Source organism: Euleptes europaea, chromosome 15, assembly GCF_029931775.1.
Source record: "Euleptes europaea isolate rEulEur1 chromosome 15, rEulEur1.hap1, whole genome shotgun sequence".
NCBI classification, from domain to species: Eukaryota; Metazoa; Chordata; class Lepidosauria; order Squamata; family Sphaerodactylidae; genus Euleptes; species Euleptes europaea.
The window spans coordinates 11,952,412-11,979,968 of NC_079326.1; the positions used below are offsets into that span (position 1 = coordinate 11,952,412).

Below are 27,557 nucleotides of genomic sequence, written 5' to 3' on the forward strand. Positions count from 1 at the left end.
TCTGAAACTGGCTGGCAGCAGCAGCCCCTGCACCAGAGACAGGGCCCCCACCCCCCTTGCTGTTCTAAAGATCCTCCTTTTATGGGGTGTCCAAACTAATGGTTCCCCACACCTACATTACATCATGCTGGTTGTGCTGAACACATGCAAATCTGCATATTCTGCATGTTCACTGCATGTTGCAGGTGTTTTGGGAGGACAGAACAGGACAGACCCTTCTGGGGTCTTATCTGGACTCTTAGCACTGCATGTTGCTCGAGGGCGGGCCTCTGGGGGACCCTGCTCTTCTGTAACAAGTGACCTTCAAGGGCAATAAGCGTATCTCCTGCTATCTCTTGCTGACACAATAAGATAGAGGATTCTTACCATGCCAGTGCTCTGAACAATAGAAATGGGCTAAGGCACAGACATAGCAGGAAAATGGCTCAGTGTAGGGGGAAGGTGACTCCACACTGCAGGGATGGTTTTCTTGTCCGTCATTTTTCTCGTCTGTCACCTTCAACAGAGTGTATCTGCTGACTTGCCTGGGGAGGTTGTTTTGGTGTCTGATACGATGTTGGTGTAGGATCCAACATCTCAACTTCTGCAACCGGTGCTGGTATTGTGTGGTCATTTCCCCACATTCCAGTTGCAAATACCCAACTTCCCCAAATTTGTTAGAATGCTACTTTGCATCTCCAGGGAAAGGCTGGTGTGGAGGCAATGGGGTGAGAAGGAGTGGGAAGAGAGGCTCTGAGGCAGCTGCCTTCTGGACTGAAAAATGTCCAACAACCCGCTCTGGCCTCTCCTATAGATTCTTTAAACCCCAACCATCCACAGGCAAAAAAGAGTGTGTGTGCAAATTTTGGTTAATGGATTAGTAGCATGTAAACTAAAGGTCTTTTATTTGGAAACCTGCCAGACCAAGGCTGTACTTATTTGTGAGGTAAAGAGAGATTACTTTTTCTTAGACGTTTGACACAATAGACAAAAAACAGATGAACAACAAAGGTTTATTTAACAGAAAATAATAATGTATTTAATAGGGTAAATGTTATCTGTGCATAACTTTAGCGTCTGAAGTAAAACTTGCTGTACAGTTAATAAACCCTAAAGGGGGATTCAAGGCTGCTCTTTTCCCACACAAGAACACCTTCCCACAGAACTTACCCACATAAGTTAGGAATGACAGGGCCTTAACAGGATGCTTATTTGCTAAAACAAACAAATACTAAATAAATAACACTAAAACAAGCTTTCTTCCCTAAGCCAACCCCAACCCCTAACTAAAAGCCAAATAAAAGCCTGGCTAAGTTGACACTGTTCTCCAGAGCTACAAATTTTTCAGGCCATGATGTTACAAGCATCCTCTGTGAAATGCGTGCTGGCACATCGCTTTATTGCTGGTGTTATGTTAAAGCACGTTCTCTGAGAAGAGATGGCATTTGATGGCATCTTTTCTTTGCCCTTTCTTTGGAAATCCTAAAATCAAGCAATAGTCCAACCACGTTCCTCTTAAATGCCAAATGAGACACACAGTTCTCCTGCAGACTAACAGCAAAGGAAGCACCTGTTATATTAAAATATCCTGGACTACCAACATATTTGAATATATTTAAAAAGCTTATGGTAAATTTCAGGTGAAGGCAAGAACTCATTGGATGGCCCTAGGTAACCCATTAACAGCACCAGCTTTCAGATTTAAAACGTCTGAAAGGGGAGGGGCTGTGGCTCAGTTTGTAGAGCATCTGCTTGGCATGCAGAAGGTCCCAGGTTCAATCCCCAGCATCTCCAGTTAAAGGGACTAGTCAAGTAGGTGATGTGAAAGACCCCTGCCTGAGACCCCGGAGAGCAGCTGCCAGTCTGATTAGACAATACTGACTTTGATGGACCTATGGTCTGCTTCAGTATAAGGCAGCTTCATGTGTAAGCCATGGAAATTTTTCAAAATTTAAATATATACAATACTTACTCCTCTATCAAACCTAAACTAATTTTACTGATTTTACAACCAATTCATCATTTATAACCTACTTAGCGTATACAATTGTGCTATTTGGCATATTTATGAAATTTAAAAATATGAATGTCTTGGTTTTCTGTAAAAAAAAAAAAAAGCAAGCATATCTTATACTTGAGAAAAATTTGCAAACTGCTGCGTTCTATAATGCCATAGCACATATATGTTAATTTCAGCCTGAGGAGTAGGAAAAAATAAGTTGTAGGTAGAAAACAAATCCTGTAGTAAACAAAATATTTTTTTTTGAGGTGGGGGCAAAATTTGAGTTCAGCTGCACGTTAAAGACCAACAGAATTTTCTAGGTCTATAGGTATCAGGCTATCGTATTTTGGTCATGTCATGAGACGACAAGAGTCACTGGAAAAGACAGTCATGCTAGGAAAAGTTGAGGGCAGCAGGAAAAGAGGAAGACCCAACAAGAGATGGATTGACTCAATAAAGGAAGCCACAGCCTTCAGGTTGCAAGATCTGAGCAAGGCTGTCAAAAATAGGACATTTTGGAGGACTTTCATTCATAGGCTTGCCATGAGTCGGAAGCGACTTGACGGCACTTAACACCCACCCACATAGGTATCAGATGAAGCAAGCTGTCACTCATGAAAGCTTATTCCCTGGGGAAAGTTGTTAATCTTTAAAGTGCTACCGGACTGGAGTTTCCTACTACTGCATACTAACACAGCTACCCTCCTGAAACTGTTTTTAGATAGAAACACTCTCATATGGTCACAGTAGATAGGTCTACCAGTATATTTGAATAGTAAGTTAAATTTTGTTACATTGAAAATGTTCAACTCTTTAATTATGTATTACTATGATTAAACACTTTGTGGGGTTTGCGATGGCCTCAGATCAGGGAAACCCTTGCCCAGCAGGGTGCCCTGCCAAGATCCTCCTGTGTGTGTGTGTGTGTGTGTGTGTTAAGTGCCATCAAGTCGCTTCCGATTCATGGTGACCCTATGAATGAAAGTCCTCCAAAATGTCCTATCTTTGACAGCCTTCTTAGATCTTGCAACCTGAAGGCTGTGGCTTCCTTTATTGAGTCAGTCCATCTCTTGTTGGGTCTTCCTCTTTTCCTAGATCCTCCTAGGCCACCTTAATGCAGCTCCAGTTCGCTTTACAATCCTAACCCCCCTCCTTCACCTTTTACATATAGTGCATAATCTAGATGAGATGTGGGGTTTTTCATAACAACATGACCAAGGCCTTTTATGCACAGGTTTTTTCCGTAGCGAACACCCCTCGACTACTTCAGGGCTTCGCTTTCATTATGCAAGACTTTTCTGACCTTTAGAAGTCACTTCGCTCTCTCCCCGCGTTTTTCCAGCGTTTTCTGAATGTCGCCAGAAACAGCATCCAGAAAATGCGGGGAGAGAGCAAAGTGACTTCTAAAGGTCAGAAAAGATGTGCATAATGAAAATGAAGCCCTGAAATAGTCCGGGTGGGGTGATAGTGTTGGAAACAAGCTGTGCATAAAAGGCCTAAGAATTCACTCTCCTGGCTTTTCAAATTCCAGTGTTCTCTTTAGCCTCCCCTCCGTTCTTCAATTTTATTTACATTTAATTAGTTGTGTCCTAGAGTAGGGGTGCTGATATATGCATATTCAGCTGAATATCTCGAGATCAAGTTGGTTAAGAAAGCTGCTCCTTACCAACTTTTTTATTTTTTTTGGTAGTCCTCAGCCACCTAAGCCACAGACACCAGAGGCTCCCTGGTCAGAAGAGGATAATGCTGTTTATCACCTAACGGATGATGACTTTGACAAGTTTATGAAGGAGCATCCTTCTGTATTAGTGATGTTCTACGCACCATGTGAGTTTAATTTTTTCTTTGTTTCATACTTAGAATTGTAATGTCTATAAAGGTAAGGGAGGGAAAGTTTTCAATATGTTTTGGAACTTGGAAAATGGAGTCTGAATATCACTGTGTAGATTTGTTGTTTAAAATGTCTTAGGTAATTAGATTGAAGTAGTTCATATATGGCTAAACGTATATGGATTGAAGTAGTTTGTATATGGCTGACAGCCACCTGGGTGCACCACAGACCTGCCATCAGGCAGAAGAGTGAAGGGAGCTCGCCACAGGCAGCTTAATAAAATCCAGCATGCCTGAGCATAAATAATAAAAACCCCACTCTATCAGGAAGTGCACTGGGTAATCTTGGACCAGTCGCTGTTTTTTTCCTAATGTGCAGGGTGGTTCTAAAGCCGGGGGGGGGGGGGGGATGCATGTTTCCCTGCATTCTTTGAAGAAGGGCAGCATAAGTATCAGAATAATTATTTCCTGCAGCATTTTTCAGTGAGCGAAGCGTTCTGGTTAATCCTCATGGCAATCTTACGGGGGTAGGCTGCTGCTGATTCCATTTTACAGATGAAGAAGCAAGGCTTGGCTTAGCATGTCTTGCCCAAGGCTGTCCTGAAAGTTGCTGCATGAGCAAGGATTTGAGCCCAAATCATCTGCTTCAAAATCCAGCATTTTGACTTAATACGCTGCACTAGAAAAAGCTTTTATGTTATCACCATACAAGCTACAATGGTTTAAAAAAATGCAGTGAGAACATTTTTGCTGATGGAGAAGATGATAGCTAGTGATTTACTTAACAGGTATATTTCACGCTGCTAGGATACAGAAACACCTTTTCCCTTGGAATTCCTTGCAGGCAACATTAGGTGAAGGTGAATATTCAAGGTAATTAACAGAAGACAGCTATCATAAACAGTTGTCTCCATGATTAAAAGATCTCCAGATACTTTTTATATTTGGTAACGGAGTCATCTCACAGATATTAAGAGATAAAGGTTACTCCATCAGAACTAAGCAGTAAAGACAAAGCACTTATTTGTGTTTGTGTTAACTTTGGCATACTTAATGGTTCAAAGGTATTAGCATGTATTCAAGAAAAGCAACAAAAAACTAAGGTGGTAAACTCTGAGGTTTGCATCTAATTTCTTCATATGCATTGAAATAAGATTTGCAGCACTGACTCGGTTACCAACGAGCTTTTGTAACCAATACTCCTGATGTGCAGTTGCATTGTGTCAAAATAATTAATTTGCACATGGCTGCCTTTTTATGGTACTTTAACACCTGCTGCCTTAGGTAGGCTGCTGTACCTTGCCTCAGGCATGTTAATATTTTAATACATGAAAAAATGAATGGTAAGGCCGGCCTGTTCTGTAGAGAACCGTGGGCTGGGTCTCTCAGGTATGTTGTGGACTCCCTCCTGCTGGGTCATGAGCCTCTATAGAACTGCCATTTTTGCTGCCTTTTGGAAAGACCCCCTGAGCAGAGAGCAAGGTTGCCATGCTGCCTGCCTCTCTTTGCATACATGCTGAAAAGAACTGCAGGAATGTGAGGTGAGGTCACAGTGGTGGTGATACTTCTGTGGCTTGGGATCTTGGTCTTCCTGTCCCTAGTTTATTTGGCCTGCTGCAGATCTTAAGTCTTGCTCCACTTCTTCCTATCACATGATTGCAGATCAGTTGCTCCCAGGTCTGGAAATGTTGGACTAATTCTGTAGAGGGAAGTGCATTGTATGGAACAGAGAACATTCTAGTGGTCATATTCTTTAAAAATATTTTTATTTGATTGTTTTTAGTCAAAGAAGAAAAAATACAACTGTAACAAACACAGCATGTGTTTAGAATTAGAACATATTAGTTCAAGATTTCAGTAACCATTTTGCCTTATGTTAGGATATATGATTGATAAATACATATTTCAGTTTTATTTTAGTCGATTATATTTTGGTAGTTTGATCAATATAGCCTCTTGATTTTTTGCAAACAAATTATTTTTCACATCAGATCCAAGAATGTGTTGTTCTTTCCCTGAGACCAGGGACAAGAAAACGTTATATAATTTGTAACATCAAGGAATGCTTTCTGCAAGGGAGCATTATTCTGCATGGCAGAATATGCAACTGTTGGCTTCACAATGTTTTACAGAGGCAGTAGTTGCCTCAGTCAGCTGATCTGGAGACTTTTCATATCAGTTTCATGCTTTTTTATCATCTAGTTTTACCATAGCCTTTTATACCCAGCTTTTCCCAGAAATGTTTTGGAGACTTCGGTCTTTTTTTGTGTGTGCTTATTGACCTTGATGCCTTCAGCAAGAACTACAGGTAATTTCTTTCAAGATGAAATGGATAATGATGTATTTGTTCCCTTTATAATGGTGCCAAGCAAAAAAAAAAAGATACTAAGCAACAATTATAGCATAAGAGTTGTTACAGGTATTAATATACCACATTTGTTTTCCCACCTTTTTCTCAAAGAATCTTAAGTGGAGTAGGACAAAACTGGGTTCAGACAGGCTGTGAAAACTAAGGTGCTGAAACTTATTGTAAAGCTCGTGATCATTACTTGTATGACAAGCAGTGTGGCTTCAAATAGGTGGAACAGTCAGATAGGGAGAGTGAGCATTATTATGGGGCATTAATGCTCTCTGTGAAGCCTTAAATCCTTGGAAAAAGAACCAACCTGTAGCAACGTACAGGTATCACCTGTGCTGAACAATCTTCATCGGCTACCTTCCTGATTCTGGGCACAATTCAAAGCTTTGGTTCTTGCTTTAAGGCTCTAAATAAATGTCTTGGGATCAAGGTACCCGAAGGGCCTCCTGTGGTATCCAGCCTTCCTGTTAAGATCTGTCTTTCAAGCCCTGCTCTCTGTGTGCCCCATCTTCAGAGGTGAGGCAGGTGGTAACTAGAGACCTGGTCTGTGGTACACCCTCCCCCTTGTGGCTAGCCTGGCAGCTACTTTACTGTCTTTGAGGGACCAGGCCAAAATGTGTCTTTTCATCCAGGCTTTTAATTAGGGGTTTTATCTTTCCAGCTTTTAATGATGTGCTTCTGGTCTGAGGTCCATTTTATGGAGACTTTTATGCTGGTTATATCCTTAGGCTGTTTGCAGTGGCTTGTTATACAGTATACTGAGAACTTTCTTTAATTGTAAGCTGACTCAAGATGGACTCTGGCAAGAAATCTGTTAAGTAAAATACATTAGTTGTACCATTGCAGAGTCTGCCCCATACATAGAGCTGTTTAGTGGGTGGTGTTACACTGTACCTCACCAGTGTTATGCATAATCACAGTTGCCATAGTCTTCCTCCTCCAAGTTAAGAATAGGTTTATTGTTCAAAGATTCTAGAATCCCATTGATTCTAAACTTTTTTTTCCAGCCCTAAGGATCAGGTTGGTAGGTCAGGAATGAAAAAATCCCACATACCAGCTCACATATCTGGCTAAATCAATAAAATACCCAGTTGCCAAACTCCAAGGCAATATTATTCTCTATTTAGCTATCATATGTTTATTCTGCTGTTATTCCAAGGGGATCAAGCTAGTAGTTCTCATAATACCCAGCCTCCCAGATATATATTTATTTACTTCATTTATAGCCCAACTTTTTCACTGAGACTGCAAGCAAATTACAAAATATAAAACAGTGCAGTGAGACAGCAGTATAAAACATCCAATTAACAATGTCATAGGACTAGGATTACAAAATTAGAAGTCAACAAGTGGAGGCCCCTCAAGAATCATGGTGGGGTTTTTTTTGGGTGGAATCCCATCCTCCCTCGCATGCTCATTCAGTCACTTGCTGGTCATCCTGCGCACCTGCAGTACTACCACCATCTGACCGGCTCCTGGGGAGGTTGCAGTGGCTCCAGCTTCCTCCCGCTTGCAGCACCATCAACTCTGCCTGCCTGGCTCATGTGGGGGGATGGGGGGGAGAAGCTCCTGTTCCTCCTCCTCCCCATCTGCCTGCAGTGCAGTGGGGGGGGGGGGTTGAAGCTTCCTGCCCCCACCAACCTGGCTCAAATAACAACAGCCTGGAGGGAAGTAGTTATTGTTTCTCTTCCTCCCTGGTTCTTGTGTAAATGGGTAACTGCTCCTCCCTTGTCCAAAATGATGGCTGAGATCTCACGATGTAGTATCATGAGATCTCAGTTTTTCCCCTAAAAATATGATTGCGGGGGCGATCATGCAAAACCAGGGTTTCCCTTGGGTTTGTTAAAAAAAATATGTTTTGTGTACCTTGCTCCATTCTTTGGGTCTTTATAGGCTCAGTTCTCCATGCTGTTGTATATCAGAGAGTAAAAAAAAATTGATATATCTGACTAACTTACCCATGTATACTTGAGGATATGGTTATGATTGTTAATATTGTCTCTATGCCAATAAAGGTTTGGATGGATAGATGGCATACTTGAGGATATAGTGAAATAACCAAATTTAGTACCATCTGTGACAGAGGTTTCATAATAATACCTGTACTATCCTATGCTCATTCTCAAGTTGTAGCCCATTCCCACAGATATCATCTTGATCCTCTACACCAGGGCTCTGCAAACTGCATGCGGCTCTTTGGCCCGTTGAGTGCGGCTCTCCGAACTTGGATCGGAGCCCCTGCTCTCGCGCCCGCTCGCGCCGGCAGCCGGGCTGCGGAGCCGGCGCGTCAGAGAGAGAGAGAGAGAGAGAGCAGACGAGTGGGCGCTCTCTCTCCCCCCCCCCCCGCCGTGGAGAATGGCCAGGTCCCCCTTTCCCTTGCCCTCAATGGTTGGGAGGCTAAATCCTCCCCTCCCCTCTAGCCATGCGATTGCTGGGCTGGCAGCTCAGCTGTTCCTGCCCGCCCGCCTATCAGCTGTTGGGCGGGGCGGGCTTCCTTTGGTAGTCCCATTGGGAGGCCATGTCTACCCACTGGCTTTCTTGGCGGTAGACCTGGACTCCGAGGAGGGGAAAAAGTCCCCCTTCAGAGGCCAGGTCTACCAATTGGCTTCTGTGGGCCTCCGGAGGCCAGGTATACTGCCAAGAAAGCCAATGGGTAGACCTGGCCTCCCAATGGGACTCAGCCTACCAATAGGCTTTTATGGCGGTAGACCAGGCCTCCAGACGAGGACTCCAGACGAGGCGGGGGAAATGGCAGGGACTTACAATTTAATTTTTATCAATAAGATCACTATTAAGTATGATATCAAGTTTTATTCAGTGTACCTATAGTTTAATTAAGACTTAAAACTTTAATTAAAGTTTAAGTTTAAGAAATTTGGCTCTCAAAAGAAATCTCAATCGTTGTACTGTTGATATTTGGCTCTTTTGACTAATGAGTTTGCTGACCCCTGCTCTACACCAGAGGTTCTCAAACTTTTTGAGTCATGGAGCACTTTTCAAGAGAGAAATTCGTCACGAAGCACTAATTTTCACCTAGCACCTATATACTAAGCCGAATGAAAGCAGTATTTTTCTTTCCAATCTCTTCATGGAGCACCAGGAGATGTTCGCGGAGCACCAAGTGCTCTAAGGAGCACAGTTTGGGAACCTCTGCTCTACAGCATCATCCATTAGGCATGAGTCATCTCAAAACAGAGGCTCCCAAGCCATTTTCACTAGGGTGTGTCAATAATATTCGCCTATCTCAAGCAGATATTGTCTGGACTAATCAGATAATAAGGTCCAGGTAGTTAAGAGGGTCTGTGAAGACTGAGTATTCTTGTTCATTGAGTATTGGATCATATCCTGAAGACACTAGCTTCCTAATGCACTGTGACTCTCATGTGAAACTCTCCACTACAATGTTCTCCTGGAGTAAAACAGTTCTTTTTTTAATGCACAGGAAAGATGGTTCCATAGATCTCCCTCCCCCCCTTTTAAATAACAAATTCCATTTGTAAGGTCTTTTGAAAGAGAGCACCAGGGTTGCTAAGTGAAATACTCCAAAGCAAGGAAATGCCAAAGCTTAATTAAAGATTGAATCATAGTATAAAGGCACAAAGGCATTCTTCTACCACAGTAACAGTTGTAAGGTAAAAACAGTTCAGATATATAAGATGGTTAATTAGCATGAGTGAAGGGGGAATTTTAGTTTTGACATATGACTCTCCCATTTTCCATCTTAGTCATCCCTTAATGTTTTTAAAGGAACTGTAGAATACATTTAGCATTTTGCAAATACTTCAGTATAATAGAATGGAACCCATTATGTGTTTCTGTTCAGTAGAAATTTAACTCCTAAAACCAGATTAAAATGTAATGTAGACATACTTGTAGATTTATGTTGCAATGCAAGTGGTCCATCTGCAGTCCAGTCCTGCAAATAGTCTTACTAGATCTGTGTTCAATTAATCATACTAACTTGTTTCTATTTCTGATCGTTTTGGACAGTATATAATATAGAAGTATGTGGGAACCTGCAAGGACTTCTGGGAGGCACCTCATTTCCCCCTCCGCCGCTATTTTGTCTTTCCTTTCCTGAAAGTCCCTATAGCCTCTCCCCTTTTCCTGCTCTCCTTCTAGGGTTGCTAACCACTAGATGGGGCCTAAAGATCTTCTGGAATCACAACAGATCTCCCAATTACAGAGATCAGTTCCCCCTTAGGGTTGCCAGTTCTAGGTTGGGAAATTTTTGGAGATTTGGGGGTTGAGCCTTGGGAGGATGAGAGTGTGGGGAGGGAAGCAACCTCAGCAGGATATAATACCATAGAGTCCACCCTCAAGGCAGCCATTTTCTCCAGGGGAACTGATCTCTTTCATGTGGAGACCAGTTGTAATTCTGGATGCTCTCCAGCTCCCACCTGGAGGTTGGCAATGCTAGCTCCCCTGGAGGAAATGGCTTCTTTGGAAGGTGGAGTCTATGGCATTATACCCCTCTGAGGTCCCTCCCCTCCTCCTACCTCACCATCCCCAGGATCCACCCCCCAAATCTAAGAATTTCCTAAGCTGGAGTTGGCAACCCTATCTTCTTCCCACTCAATAACCAACCTTGTCTGCCCCTCTGACTTCAGCTTCCCCCACAACCCCAGCAGCCTCTATCTAGGAAAACTGGCCCAGTTGTGTAGTGCTGGCTATTAGGCTAGGCCCATTTGCATGGTAGGGAATCCTCAAGGACATGTGGGGTGGCATCCTTAATTTCCCATTTCTCCCCACACTATTTTCTCTTTCCCTTCTCCTGGCAACCCTCACATCCTCTCCCTTTTCTCTGCCTCATTCTTCTCAGCCTTTCACCAGACTACCTAAGCTATATTTATTATTTATTTACTTCATTTATACCCCATCTTGCTCCAGAGTGGGGACCAAAGCAGCTTACATTATTCTCCTCTTCTGCTTTTTACCTGCACAACAGCTAGGGTTGCCAGGTCCCTCTTTGCAACCGGTGGGAGATTTTTGGGGGCGGAGCCTGAGGAGGGTGGGGTTTGGGGAGGGGAGGGACTTCAATGCCATAGAGTTCAGTTGCCAAAGCCGCCATTTTTCTCCAGGTGATCTGATCTCTATCGGCTGGAGATCAGTTGAATTAGCAGGAGATCTCCTGCTACTACCTGGCAGTTGGCAACCCTAACAACAGCCCTGTGAGGTAGGGTATCCTGAAAGTATGTGACTGGTCCAAAATCACCCAGTGAGCTTCCACAGGAAGATGGGGATTTGAACCTGGGTCTCCCATAACCTGCTCTGAAGCTCTAACTGCTATACCACATTGGCTTTCATAGAATGACTGCTGTTGAACAGTAGCAAGTAGCCAAGCCTAGATGAGTCATGCAAGTCAGGTGGTGTCAAGTCACTTAGAAATTGCTGCTAGGCCTAGGTTTGCCAACCTCCAGGTGGGACCTGGAGATCTCCCATAAATACTGCTGAACTCCAGACGACAGAGATCTGTCCCCCTGGAGAAAATGACTGCTTTGCAGTGTGGATGCTGTGGAATTATATTCAACCAAGGCTTCTCCCCTCCCCAAACCCTGCCTTCTTCAGACACAACCACAAAATCTCCAGGAATTTCCCAACTTGGAGCAGGAAACCCTAGCCAGGCCTGTCTCCAATGAGTCTTCCCTCAAAGACTAAAACAGGCCTGGAAAGGACCCTGCCCCCTCCCTTGCTTTTTACTGTCGGAAGCCTGGAATCTGTGGTTGCCTACCAACAGACACTAAGGGAATCCATTGCTTAAAGCTATAGCCACTCCTTTTATCATTTTTGGGTTTTTAAACCCCCCTGAATGTAGTTTTTTTTTTTTTTAGATTTCACATTTTTCTGCATAACTGGGTTCCTTTGCAGGTTTTAGCATGAGGAGTTTGTTGTCTGTAGCAGTTCCTGAAGTGTATTCATATATGTGGAAAAGTTATAGCTTTTTTTCTGGAACTCAGTCCACAAGAATGACCAATAATAATAAGAGTTGGTTTTTATACCCTGCTTTTCTCTACCTTAAGGAGTCTCAGAGTGGTTTACAATCACAATTATTTTTTCTCCCCACAACAGGCACCTTGTTTGGTAGGTGGGGCTGAGAGAGTTTGAAGAGAACTGTGACTGGCCCAAGGTCACCCAGCAGGCTTCATATGGAGGAGTGGGGAATCAAACCTGGTTCCCTAGATTAGAGTCCGCTGCTCTTAACCGCTACACCACTCAGGCTCCCAGGGTAACCAGAGTCAATTGGATAGCCAATCCCTGCACAATGTTCCACATGTTCATAGACAAATGCAGCACCAATATTTTGCACAGCTGTTTTACATACGTTCAATAACAGCATCTCTGCCCATCCACAAATGTGAAAGTATTAACTGGACAATGACGACGCTATCATGGCTTTTTTGTGTGGAACTTAGGCTAGGACTGTCATGTGAATGGGTAAGAGATCAATGCACTTTTATAGCAAAAGATCATGTAAATAATGTTTTTGTTTTTATTTTATTGACGTTATTTATAGTCTATTTTTCTCACAGGGACTCAAGGCCAATTACACATAGTGAGTCAGTACAGTCAACAACACAGGATTTTCATTAACCAATGCATTGGAGTTTCAGAAGTCTGGAACTACCAGGAAGCACTGAAGCACAGCATAAGTATTCACATGACACATTAAGCGGTACAGAAATTACATAAATAGGATCCGATTACAATAAGCTGTACACAGCAGTATAGTCCCTAATCATTTATCCAAGCAAGTTTGTAAAAAAACATTTTGTACAGTGCATAAAAAGCCCTCTGGAATAGTTCAGTTTTGCATAGTTTGTGAAAAGCCAGGAAAAGCTCCATGGTAAACCAAGGGTCTGGGTTTTGTCCCACAGGCAGGAGAGGTCGGTGAGGGTAACCTTGTTGATAGCTTCAAGGAGCTTCACATTCCACATTTCTACTGTGGCCTCAACAGAACACGTTTGGAATCCTAAAATCCCTCAAAGCATTTTGGAATCCAGTGGGATTCATGAGCCTCTGTGGCCGGACCATTTTAACTGGGCCTCTTCTCATGTGGGGTGTTGGGGCCACTTTCACCTTGGTTTTAAGTAGGTAGTGGTCAGACCATGGTTCAGGATGAGTCTCCATCCCTGAAACCAAACTTTCCCTCAAAGGATCTCTGCAAAAGATTTAAGTCAAGGGTGTGATCTCTTTCATGGGTTGGGCCAGTCACAATTTGGGAGAAACCCAAGGCAGTCAAAGAAGCTATAAAATCTTGGGCTGGTCCCAATGAGGTATCCTCAGCATGAATGTTGAAGTCCCCCAGAACGATCAGTTTATCTCCAGCACCACATCCAACAATACCTCTGCCAACTCATAGTGGGTGCTCACTGGGGAACTAGGTAGCTAGTAGAGAAGAAGAATGCCTAATCCTTAGTCCCTAATGTAAGGGGTATACAGTTAATGCCAATGATAGTCTGCACTGGAAGTCTGCAGAAGTTGAAGGATTCACAGAGGATAATAGCCACACCTGATATCATACTGCCCTTGTACAAATCTATGGTGAGACCACACTTTGAAAACTGCGTACAGTTCTGGTCACCACACCTAAAAAGGATATTACAGAGCTTGAGAAGGTGCAGAAAAGAGCAACCGAAATGATTAGGGGACTAGAGCAACTGTCCTATGAAGAGCAGTTAAAATGCTTGGGGCTGTTTAGCTTGGTAAGAAGGCGGCTAAGGGGAGACATGATAGAGCTCTATAAAACTATGCATGGTTTGGAGAGAGTGGACAGGAAGAAGCTTTTCTCCCTCTCCCGTAATACTCGAACGCAGGGTCATCTGCTGAAGCTGGAGGTTGAGAGATTCAAAATGGATAAAAGGAAGTATTTCTTCACACAACGCATAGTTAAATTGTTGAACTCCCTGCCCCAGGATGTGGTGATGGCTGCCAACTTGGAAGGCTTTAAGAGGGGACTGGGCATGTTCATGGCTACTAGTTAAAATGGATACTAGTCATAATGCATACCTATTCTCTCCAGGATCAGAGGAGCATGCCTATTATCTTAGGTGCCGTGGAACACAGGCAGGATGGTGCTGCTGCAGTTGTCTTGTTTGGGGGCTTCTTAGAGGCACCTGGTTGGCCACTGTGTGAACAGACTGCTGGACTTGATGGGCCTTGGTCTGATCTAGCATGGCTTTTCTTATATTCTTATGTTCTCCCCATCCAGTTGTGCAGGATTGCTGGAGGATTGTGTAATCGGGGTGTTAGTTGGTACAGACACACCATGTGACATTTTCTTCCAGCCATGTTTCTGTTATGCAGGCTAGGTCAATTTCTTCTTCCTGTGACATCTCTCATAGAGGATGAGATAGTAAAATCTCAACAACTGAGTTACATGGTAAAACTTGATTGGTTACCTAGTCAAATCTATGAAGGCAGTAAAAATGGTTTTTCATGTCCCTTAATCTATAACTTCTAATAATTTTGTAATTTAAAGGTATTAAAATGTTTAGGTCTGGAGAGATGGAATACACATGAAGCTGCCTTATACAGCCATCAAAGTCAGTATTGTCTACTCAGACAGGCAGCAGCTCTAGAGGGTCTCAGGTAGAGGTCTTTCACATCACCTTCTTGCCTAGTCCCTTTAATGGGAGATGCTGGGGTTTGAACCTGGGACCTTCTGCATCCCAACCAGAGGCTCTACCACTGAGCCACAGTCCCTCCCTAAAGTACTCTGACTGGCTAACTATATAGTATTGCAGAATTAGAGCATCATTTCCCACTGGTTTTGATTAGAGCTATGGGCAAACGAGGATGTAATTCTGAGTGGTGTACCCTTAAGATATTTTCTGTGTACCTCCAGATTCCTCTCCGTGGTATTATTGATCATGTGATTTTGTATCATGTACAAATTATCTTGGGGAATTGCATTTTTTTTTAGAAGTCAGCTTACCATATTTCCCATCTTAAGTGATTGAAACAACTAGCAACTGCTATTTTTAACCTAAGGTACAACATCAGCTAATGGAACTCTCTTGATTGCAGATCCACAAAAACGCTTAGTGTGATTGGCAGTATGCTCTGATAGTAATCTTGTGCATTTAAACCCTCATGAAAACTAATTCTTATAGGATGTATATTATGAACTTTACCGTTTACAGAGAGAGGGAGCATATCTAAGTGCAAAAGCATATAACGTGGATGCAGAAGTCCCTGGAATTACTCACTGGCAAATCCTGCCAAGAGAGCCAGTGTGAGGTAGTGGTTGGAATGTTGGACCAGGACTAGGAGACCCAGGTTCAATTTTAAGCTTGCCATGATATTTAGTGGGTGACCTTGGGCCAGTCAGTCTCACAGCTACTTTACTGGATAGTAGTGAAGTTAATATGAAGCACAGGAGAATTATATATTGAGATCTTCAGCGGAAGATTGGGTAAGCATGCACTAAATAAATGAAAATATGTACTGAATAAACAATCTTGGGTAGCTGGGGTAGGAAAGATCTTGAAGAGGATTTCCGTTCAGGTGAGATGATATTGGAACTAGATGGACTGATAAACTCATCAGCAAAATTAGTCTGGTCTGTTGATGCTTTTCTATTGTCTCGGTTGGAAACTAAATAAACTCTGCATAGCTGGCAGTGGGAATCATATAACTTCCTCTTTTGGACCACAGGTCTAGAAATTCCCCATCCTGATGATTACATGAAACCTCTTGGGTACACACCGAAGAATCTTTCCCAATGTAAGGTGTCAGCATTTAGTTGTGCTTAGCCCTGACCTGGATAGCCCAGGCTGGTCAGATGTCAGAAGTTAAGCAGGGTCAGCCCTAGTCAGTATTTGGAAGGGAGACCTCCCAGGAATACCAGGGTCATGATGCGGAGGCAGGCAATGGTAAACCACTTCTGAGCGTCTCTTGCCTTGAAAACCAGATGGGGTTGCCATAAGTCAGCTGTGACTTGATGGCAAAAAATAAATAATAGTGGTCATATGTTTGATTTTGGTAGCTCTGAAGTCCACAGTCCACTTTTATGGATCTGGAAACATGCAAATATTCTAAACAAAAGGACTCACCTAAGTCAACAAAGCATTGTGTGTGTGTGTGGTTAGAACAGAAGGATCCTTCTAGTAATTTCTCAAAATGCATCCAGATAACACTTGCTCAACAAGAAGTGCATCTGACCTGCATTCCATACTTTAATAGTTGTATAGTATTAAATGATTAGATTGATTAGCACAATAATAGTATATTGTGCTGATCAATCACTGTAGACTGGGGTCACTGCAATAAAATATCTCCAAAACACATAAAACATGTATAATTTGTAGAGATGGAAACTTTATTGTGAATATATGATTGGGGTCATGACCACTAATGCAGAAACAGCCATTCGCACGTGGATAGTTGGAATTTTGTGCACCCCACTTATTGGACTGGCTAGCACATTGCTTGGCCCACCATTACATTTCTGTCCCACCCCTTGCCCTTCAAGTGTCTTGCAGCCATTACAAGTAGCTGACTGATGTTCAAAGGTTCACATTCTGGGATTCTACTGAAAATGTGTTAAATAACAGCTCAAGTGTTAGAACATGCATTGGAAAATTTTATTATATTAGAAATTTGCATTCCCCCCCCTTATGTACAAGGGCAGTGGTTCTGGTATACAACACAAAAGCAATGACATTCATCTGGTTATTGTCCAATTCTGAAGTTATTCTGTGATTTTTTCCCATTAATGTAAAAAAAGGCTATAGCCTTCAACAACTGTCAAATTGTTTGAAAAGCCCTCAATCCCAGGGTTTTAGAATCCATTCGGTTTTACATATACCTTTTACACATGGGACTGTGGATTAGAAAAGTCATGAGCTATTGATATTTTTAACTCTGGAAAAAATGGTCATAAAATATTTTTGTGCATGAGTTGAAAAGCCACGGGCTAGACAGAAATAATGCTTAGTTAATTATATAGTCAATGTTTCTGCCTTCTACATTTTTATTGCCAATATAGGATTTAAACTGTTTGACTCAACTTTCCTGTGTGATCTGAGGACCTCTTTCTCATTGATAAAATAGCAATAAATTCTCATTTATTTATGTCAGCAAGGCAGTCTGGTGTCAACGTAGTTGGGGCTGTTTCATGCCATGTTAATAATGCTATAGAATGTTTCTATTAGCAGTGGTGTTTTCTTCCGTACCAGGAGGTTTGCACTTGTGGAAGAGCCTCTTGTGCTAGTGGAAGGCTCCTTGTGCTCGAAGAAAACTCAATAGTTAATGGAAAATTTCCATAGGATCCAACCCACAGTAATCAGTCAGTGAAAATTTGCACAATTTAGTCAAATTGATCTGCCCCGCACTCATCATGCCATTGCATCTTCTTCTGCCTTGTTGTTGAAAAAAGGCAGCATGAAAGATCTCTGTGTGACTTCATGATTGAATATATCAGGCCAAGTAAAAGTATATCTGTCAGGCCAAGCGAAAGTATATTGGTTGCTCTGAGACACTCAAGTTTTGCTAGCTGAGAAGCCGGTTACCAGTTTTGTAATTCTGAGTGTCATTAGCATTACTTGGGCATCAGCTGATCTTTCTGAGATCCAGCTTTGACATATTTGCCCCCTCTGTTCACTCCTACATGAAGCCTACCCTTTATCTTTGCCCACCTCCTCAACATAGGAGCACTTTTCTTCACTCTGTAGCCCATCTTTTCTTGTGGCTATCTCTGGCCACATAAATGAGGAAAAATCCAAAGAAGAAACCCATCAAGGATAATTGCTCATTAAAGAAACACAGTGTTAATCATTAATCATTGAAGTATGCTCATCTCCGGAAACTGAAAAGGGATTTCTATTTGGTGGAACCAACATTAGCACAGTGCAGGTCTGGAAGAGTCTTGCAGTTCACTTTTATAGCCACTACCTTGGTGCTTCTGATGATTGATGAACCACTAAAACTATTTTGTTTCATTAAAGAAGCTATATGTTTATGCCTTTTGAAAGAGAATTTTCTCTCCTGCCTGGTGTGTAATTCCAATTAACTAGAAATATGGCCACATTTATTTCCATTCATAAAATCCTATATGTTCCCTTACTGCACATTGTGATGAACTGGCCCTTTCATTAAGCAGAATCTTGCCAGCAACTCTTGAGTTAGATTCTGTCATATCATGATTAGCAAAGTGGATTCTTTGTGATTCAACATTAATCAAACTTAAAAGTTCACGTTAAAATAACTTCAAATTGGAAGACTCCTGGTTTTTGAATGCCTTCCCTGAATATCCAAATGTTTAATATTTCTGATATTTCAGTGCATTTTGTTTTAATCCCAGTGGACTGTGTTGTAGAATTGCTCGCTATTTTCAGGTAGTTTGTGTGAAATGTGGAAGGTTAAATACATCAGCTAAATAGCTGTTACGGTGTTTTGTAAGCCTGAAAGATCTGCAATTTTATTTTGTTCAGACTTTTGTAGTATTCATTGTTATGGTGCAAAATAGTACCCTGAGCCATTGACAGAATGTGTCAAATACATCATGAGCCAGAGAAGAGGATGGGAAAGGTTTCTGGCAAGAAATGAAGGAATAGCAGCAGTGTTGTCCAACAATAATAGTCTGTGTTGAACATTTGTAGAAATAAACTCAAATGATGAGTTGGGTGATCGGTGAAAAATATTTTGTAGTTTTTAATCTGGTCCTGGGGCTGTTCAAGTCAGGAAGTAACACCAGCCAAACAGAAATAATGCTAAGAAAAATTTTGGATCATCTTTTCCCCTCTGTTTATATTGCGAATAGTGATGAAATTTATTGGCTGCCTTTGGAGTAAAAGGATAAAATCATTTTAAGAGCTTATCAGGTCATCTGTGTTCAGTTTCCATCTCTGACAGGTGTCCAGTGTGATCTGAGGCACAATAGCTATAGCTAGAAATAAAACATTTTTACAAGCTGGGCTTGGATTGTAGATGGCCAACAGAAAAATCTCTTGTCAAAGGTTGCACATTGTAGCAACTGATTTGTGATAAGGAAAAGGAAGAATTTTCCTGTTGAACAGATTAATGATAAGTAGTGCTGGCTTTTTGTCAAGGTGTTTTCTTCTGCTTACACTACAGCATTCTGTAGTCTGGTTTACATGGGTAAATGCATGAGGTCTTCATGAGTAGTGTAGATCTTGGTTATTGTGTGGACTATAAAAGATCCTACTTGAAGGAATGGGCTATTACCTGTGGTTCATGTCCGAAGATATTAATCCAACAAGAGACTTGAACATATTCAGGCACACAAGCAATTCTTCTTGTAGAATATGCTTAAAGATTTTAGGACCCTATTCACAGACTGGAGCCTTGAATCTGACAGGGGCTTTGCCTGGGGAGGCATCTTCAAGTTCCTGTTTCTGTAGTAGCTGGACAGCAGTGAACAGTGATCACATCATCATCCTTTAGTGGAGACACTGTGTAGAATGGTAGAGTGGTAGAACGTCAGCTCTACATGGAGAAGGTCCCAAGTTCAATCCCTAGCATCTCGAGTTAAGAGGAGATGTGAAAGACCTCCCTGAGACCCTGAAGAGTTATTATTTATAATCATCATCATCATCATTTCTACCCTGCCTTTCTCCCCAGTGGGGACCCAGAGAGTGGCTGCCACTCAGAGTAGACAGTACTGACTTTAAAAACCAATGATCAATAAAAATTCAGTATAAGGCAACTTTGTGTGTTCATATGGTATCCTGTAACAGCATAAATATGACAGTTTGATATGAGTTTGCTGCTACAGACTGTACATAATCCAGCTCATGTCTGCATTCCATCAGCTCCTTGAGCTTCTGGGACTCCATGTTGTTATTTGCCACTTGTCAGTCCTTAGTTGACATCCTGGTCACCTGTTACCTGTCTGATTCTCCATTCCCAAGAAGGCAATTCAATGAGGAGATGGCAGAAGGTGATGGGTCCCAAGACTGTGAGATACTAAGACGATCAGAGGCCGCTGAGTTTCTTCAATCTATGAACTTGTCCAGTCGGAAAAGGTCTGCAGCTTACCTGCCCTTGAATGGATTGCTACATCATGTACATTAAACCACTCATATTTTCTAACACTAAAGTGCTGGACTATGCACACACATATATTAAGATCCAGGATCCAGTGCTCTTCATGCTGAAGAGGCTCTTCATATTTTCAGGTTGTCTCCATCTGACAGCATTGCTGCAGATTCTCTGTGACGGACTTTTGAAGAGCCTGGCATAAGGGACATGGTGCTCTCAGATTCCTTGTACCACTGGGATGTGTAGAATGGTTAATGATTTTGCTAGAAATTTATAGAACAGAGTTTCTCAGTGCTGTTTTAAGTCCTCTATGGAGACCCAAGCCTCATGGGAGCATCTCTGTCTATTTAGAAGATGAAGTTGCTTCCCTGATTTTAAAACTTCACCTGCAAACTTTTCCTCAACACACCTGTAGCCATCTTCCTTGGAGAGGGCACAGGATTAAAATGTACAGAAGAAATTAAAATGGGCAGCATTTAGGACACCTTTGTTTTCTAACCCTTTTAGGGCCATAATCCTTGGTTTAACTTTTTTAAAAACCTGTTTAGCCCTCTGGGCTTTTGAGAAACACTTGGTAAGGGATGATCAGGATTTCACTGCCTACAGCTTTTAACTCCCTCTCCTCTGGCTGTTTTTTATTCACCATTCACTGTTATTCTTACTTATTACTACTGAATGGTGATCTGTCTCTAGCAATCTCTGCAATCCGGCACATCGTTATATCAGGATTGGGCACATTGTCCTACTTTGCTGCTCAAGATACTTCATAGAATGTTGCTGAAAGATGCTTAAAGAGAACTTGAACTATGATAAATGTTGGAACATAGACCAGTGTTCCCCACAATGTTAATCTAGCTCCATACATCCTCAGTTACTGTTTTGCTGATAACCAAAGTTTAAAGCATATAATAAACACTGTTTTCTCATTATGTTAATAGAAATATTTGTAGCATGCAGCCAGGGAAAAATGTAGAAGCAAGCTAATGAATGCTAATGCTACTCCAGTGCCCTGTCGGTAGAATTTAATAATGAGTGAATGGGATCCTGTATTTATAAGACACCATGTTGCTAGGGTACCAGAAATTCCATATTGTCCCATCTGCTTTTGGGGCTGTTGATTATATGTATTTCTTGCCTGTTGTATGTCTAGCTTCAGGCTACAGCCTTGAATGAATCAATGTCAAAAACTAGATGGTGTGCCTATGAACACTTAAAAAATATATAAAACAACAATAATTTACCAGATGTTCATAATCAAGTGGCATGACTAGGTAGTACAAAATTTGTATTCTGGAGACTGGGGATGCTACATAGGAAATAGTTGAATCCAGGGACAATAAGCATCTTGTATGTTCTTCTTAGCGTTTAAGGGTTGGAATTAGAGCATTAATCACTCAGCACAACTTCTAGATTAAGTAATTACGCATTTAAAATATTACTGTTAAGCACTTTTCAAGAAGATAAGCCTGATGAAAGATGTCCACAGTCAGCGGAGAAGCACTTTGGCTTTTCTTATTGAATCCAACAAAACATTGCAGTGCTGATGCACATCTGTGAGAAAAAATATTTTATAGTGTTCGTTTTAGTTAAATATGATTGCTCATCCTATGCTATAGGGCTACATTTTGGGTTGTGGGAGAAGAAGGGTTCAACCCCCCCCCCCCCCAAGAAATCCTGTTAAAATGATTGATTTGTGACTGAATGTGAACCAGGAGTGAAGACAACATATATTTCATCTGGAAGACTTCCAAGCTCGGTCAGATCACAAGGGAATGCCAGTGTTAAACCTGAGGAGCAGGCCACTTAGAGTGCTTCCTCGGCACGAGGAGTTAATGGGAAGTGTTTCTGACAGCTGTTGCAACCTTGAAAACCCAGATGTAGTGACAAGTAAAAGAGCAAGCCTTATCACAGAATGCCCAAAAACTTTGACAGGTGAACCTTCTCCCTCTAGGCAGAGGGTGCCTAAGACACTTTAGTGCCTGGGGTAGAAAATCCAAATATCCTGCCCCAAGTTGGTAAATATGTCAATAAATGGACAACTTGCTGTCCTTAATGGCATCCCAAGATCTGATGCATGAGACAGATTGTTTCATCCTGTCTTTAGATTAATCCGTGTCTGTGCATACTGCATATTAGCCAGTCAAAGCTGGAATGTAATGCAGCCAATGACAAAATAAAACCACTACAGATACTATTAACCACAGGCTAAGTGTGACATTGTTGTCAGTGTACCCACAAAAGGGGCTGTTGGCAATCAGCTCTAACCTGTGTTGTTATCCTGATAGTGCTCTGGGGTTCCTGATTCCTAGTTATGCCATCCATTATCTTGTAAGTTCTCGGGAAGACACAGAAGGAAATTATGTTAGCCTTTTACAGCTGGCATAAGGGTGTCCTTGTACTTGATTTTTGACCTTTTCTCTTCCCTTCCGCCCAGGGACTGGATGTGTCATTTCTCTTCCTTGGTCTTTGGCTTTTAGTGCAGTCATGTCAATATTCACTTAACACAAAAGGGCATCTCTTCCAAGAATGCACATCAAAGGTATTTTTCTGTCAAACCTTGTGAGTGTCCCTGGACAATCCCTGCAGATCTTATGTGGCACTGCAGCTAGGTAGAGCCATCTTGGTGTGTCTTATTGTTGAAAAACCATAGTTAGCTTAGCAGGAAGGAATCTAAAACCATGCCGAGGTCTAATGTATCTAATTTTTGTGATTCTTGAACAGGCTGGGAGGTATTAATGGTTAACTTTGAAAGACAAGTGAAAAGAAGAATGCTGAAAAAAAGGTGGACTAAGATGCAGTGTACTTTCTGTAGATTTCGGTTGTACTGTTTCTGGGATATGGACCCTGCCTTTTGCAGTAGCAGGTGAATAGAAAGATTCACAGTAAATATGTACAGAACAGTGGAGGAGCAGCAGCCTAAGGTGCTTTTTTTGCTGTCAGTTCTGCCCACTATTGCCACACGTACCTCTTTGTTTCACCTATGACAACAAAATCAGAAAATTATGCAGAAGAGGCTCACTGAAATGATTTAGCCCATATGTTTCATTGCTGAGATCAATTATGTCTATACCACCCCAGTTTCAAAACACTTAAATTTCATCATGTAATATTTTCCAGCCCACAGAGTGTTTTTCCCCAAAGGGTGGAAATATAATAATATATTGACGTCAGTGGAATTATGTAAATATCAATCTAAAATGAGATCAGAGTACACTCCCCTGAGTCTTTCTACTCTCATACAGAAGACTTTAAATAATTAGGTGTTTGGCTGTTTTGTTTTGTTTTTGCTTTAAATTTTGAAGGGGGTCTCCTCATTCATTCTTTTGCCTTTCTGCTCTGGCATGCAAATATTGGAACAATGTATTGTCGAAGGCTTTCACGGTCAGAGTTCATTAGTTCTTGTAGGTTATCCGGGCTGTGTAACCGTGGCCTTGGTATTTTCTTTCCTGACGTTTTGCCAGCAGCTGTGGCAGGCATCTTCAGAGGAGTAACACTGAAGGAGAGTAAGACTGAAGTAAGACTGAGAGACCCTGTCCTTCAGTGTTACTCCTCTGAAGATGCCGGCCACAGCTGCTGGCGAAACGTCAGGAAAGAAAATACCAAGACCACGGTCACACAGCCCGGATAACCTACAAGAACCAATTGGAACAATGGCTTAGATAGGATGTGCCCAAGTTTTTACAAGCCTGTTGGTTCTGAGAAATGTTCAGTGATGTTCCATGCTGGTCAGTTGGTGACTGAATTCAGATGTCATAGTAAACCTTGGCAAAAAACTGTAATTTGACCAAAACCCAGTTCACTGTGATGTCCAAATGCAAACGCTGTAACAAAGCAGAGTTGTTGGCTGGCACCAAACTGTGACTGATCTCCCTTTCTGCTCTCAGTAGGCACAGCTACTCACAGAAGAAGGGAAGGCAGAGGGGTTTTTTTGCCTCTCTTGCTGCAGCTCTCTAGTTGGACTAGGACCATTGGAAAGGTCAACTGACTCTTGGGGACACAGGTGGGTGGGTGGAATAGGAAATTTGTAATTTATGTGGTTCAGCTCCATTTGCACTGCATAGCATCCAAGCCACTGTTTTCAAGCTAGAGTGTATAGCAGGTTTATTAACTTCACTTGTACGAACTGTGATTTCTTTGTTGTGATGTCTGAATTCCCAAACTACAGTTTAAATAGGGCCATCCCTCAAGGCATCTTTTCTACCAAGGTCTTTTCTACCAAGGAAGCAGGCGAAAAACAAACATACAAATCAGAGTTTATGCATAAACTAGGATTTGTTATGCCTGGCAGACTAGCCAGAGGGTGTGGCGGACTTTAACATACGGTAATCATGGTTTATCATGACATCAGAGTTAAGCCACTGAGACTTAGTAGCCTGAAATCAATGTAAAACAAGTTACTCTTCTACATGGTCAGTCCTCAGGATGATGTGCCTATGGAAGTTGTCGCGCTTGCTCAGTTTTACAGACAAAATAGTAGCCAATGTACCATGAATGGACTCTTTCTCCAAAAGGAAAGAAGTGTTAAGGTGTATGTGGACACGGTTGGTCACTTGCAGAGGCCCCAGGACTCCAGGATCTGTCCATTGTCAGTGAGTGGCTGTTGTCCTAAACATGCAGTGACTGGGTGCCAGCTATTCTGTGGGCTGTTTTTCACTGCCTCTAAGATGTTTCCTTGTCCCCCAGGTAATCTTTCTTTTTCAGGAGGGAAAAAGGACATTGATTGTTTTTGTGTGGTAATACATTTACGTGTTCTTAAAATTGTTCACTGTTTTAACACTGAGACAGCCTGAAAACACAGGCTGCATGATGGAATAACAGCCAGCTGGCAACCCAGCCTCTGAGTCCTGACGTCTGACTTAAATCACATGCTTTTAAGCCATATAGCTTCTGCAGGGCAGCAGTTCCACTCCAGAGCCCTTTAAAATGATGATGATTTTGACACCCAAATATAGCGTCTTGTATTTTAAACTTGAAGGGCTTGGATTTAAAGAGCTGCCTCTTTTTTTAAAAAACCCTAACCTCGCAAGGCAATAAAGCCAAAGTGCATTACATCTGTGGTTTTAAAACATTCTTTTAAGAGTAGTTTTCAGGTGTAAATCTGGTACCTTTTGTGACTCTGTAAGAGCTGTGGGTAACAACTTTTAGCAAACTCTTACATTCAGTTGTTGTAATCTTGAGGGGAAGACCTAGTCTACAGCTTGTTTCAAGGTAGAATGAATCGAGGCTTGTCATATCCTCACACCATTGCTTCCCTAGGTCTGGCCACGAAAATAATACGCGGTGAATTATGGGGCATGGATTCAGGTTTGTTCTGCAGTGCCCTCTCCTTCCCCCAGAGAGTCTATACAAAGGAAATTCTAATTTTATACTTTAAGAACAATTTAGAATTGTATTTTATGTTCTGATAACCGAATTTGTACCTGGCATCCAAAAGCTTTGTCCTGTTAGATTCCAAACAAGACCATTTGTAGGTAGAGTCTAATAATTAGGCCCTTGTCACAGGTAGGGAAGGATTTTAGGAAGTCTAGTCTTGGGAATGTGGAGCAGGAACTGTCTGCCTATGAAGAGTACTGGCCCAAAAATATGTTCTGGGTCTGAAGTTGCTACTTGCTGAAGGGTTTAAATTGATAAACTAACAAATGCAGGACAGCCCAGTTTTGTAGAGGGGAAGGATCAGTGGTAGTTGCCTATGAGAGAGTGGTGATCATAATTTATTCATGTCTGGGTGGGCTGTTCAGGTTGAAGACCCATAAAGGAAACCACGACAGTTGAAAAAGGTCAGGTGTATTGAGGTGGCCAGAACTGCTTGGTTATCAAAGGATCCTTGTATCATTTGGGATGGCATTGTTATGATCATTAACTTTATGGACTGTTCTGTCCACACTGGCAAAAACAGAGAAGAATGGTTGTGATAATGGAATATCCAGTGATATGTGGATCCAGTCTTGGCCTTATTAATGGTTTCTTATGCTGACAGCAAAATATTTTAATTATAGAGTAAATTATACTGTGTTTCCAGGCAAGTAAACTGATTCCAGTTTCCAGTATCCTTTGGTCTCTGACTGTTCTTAGTTCTATATAGTTCCAATAAATAATTTTAATAATTTGTGTGACTTTAATACCTAATTGTGGATTTAAAAAAAATCATGTGGCAGCCAGCAACCTCTTCAACCAGGCTGCTAAGGAACACCATTAATTCTGTTTAACCTATTTGAGGAAGGGTCTAGGCAGGCAGGTAACCCTTGTGGTGTTTCCAGATTGGGGAGAAAAGGTCCAGGCGACCCTTCCCCAAGGATGCCACAATGCTCCATTACAGTTCAGTTCCCTGAGCCAAACCTAGCTAGTAAGCCTTAACCAGCTGGTTCCTGTTGTGCAAAATGTCATCTGGCAGGTATTGGCAATCCACAGTGCTAGGATAGGAGGGGAAACAATCAGGGTGGGATGCAAGGGTTTGGAGGGTACAGTAGTGACATTTCATGGCACATAGAAATCCTGCTTTAATTACTTTGTGGGGTAGTGTTTTTTTAAGTTTGCTTTGGTTTGCTTTGTTTTCAAGCAAAAACTGCACTGTACTTTGATTAATCATGTCACTGAAAGTGTTAGTGGTTTTTAAATAAAAATTTCAAAGTGAAATTGTCAGGAATGGAAGAGTTGCAAGGGCGCTCCACACTCATTCCCCCAAGGCAGGATCATTCTTCTGCAAGTGTAGGGGGTCATCACAGATGACAAGGTTCCATGGAAAGAAATAAAAATGCAGTGCATTAAGGGGCTCACAGAGCAAAAAGCTGGTGGACATGAGATGAAAAATGCCATATGTAGTAGAGGAAGGCATATCTGACCTGGACTGAAAAATCCTTTCAGATCCCAAAAAAAAGGGGGGGCTCTTTCCTTGGACAGAGGGTAGTGTGGAAGTGCACATGTGAACCCAGGAAGTATGCCTCATGTTAGATATAGAAATGAAAGGTCTAAGTAATTAGATTTGTCATTTGAGAGTAAGTCACCGTGTAAACAACTCGGCAGACATTTTCTCTGTTAATCTCTCTGCTGTGACGGATTTGCCTTGCCCTTTGTAGGACAATTAAAAATATATTTCTTTGTCAGCTTGGATCCTTTTCTGAAATATGGATTGCAATCAGTATTGTCTGAAAGTGCAAATATATGACCTTGTTAACCTATGTTGAAGTTCATCTATGTTGCATTTTGTAATGTATGTTTATTTGAAGTGTTGCCTAGAGATGGGGGCAGGCTCTAGTTTTATTCATTTCTCAGTTTACTGTAGGTTGAAATTATGCAAACAGAGTGTGTTGAGTTTGAGCATGGTATGTGAAGGAACAATGATTGAAGTGGGATTTCCTGTGCTCCTATCCCTGAGGTACTAGGGGA

The 27,557-nt window shown here is 41.8% G+C and overlaps 1 protein-coding gene across 1 annotated transcript in view; it reads left to right on the plus strand.

Annotated features, from left to right (window-relative positions):
• Positions 1–27,557, plus strand: part of PDIA5 (protein disulfide isomerase family A member 5) — a 171,417-nt gene that overhangs the window by 88,209 nt on the left and 55,651 nt on the right. Inside the window, exon 12 of the mRNA XM_056861153.1 lies at positions 3,672–3,808. Coding sequence (XP_056717131.1) covers positions 3,672–3,808 — 137 coding nt within the window. The remainder of the gene's footprint in view (positions 1–3,671; positions 3,809–27,557) is intronic.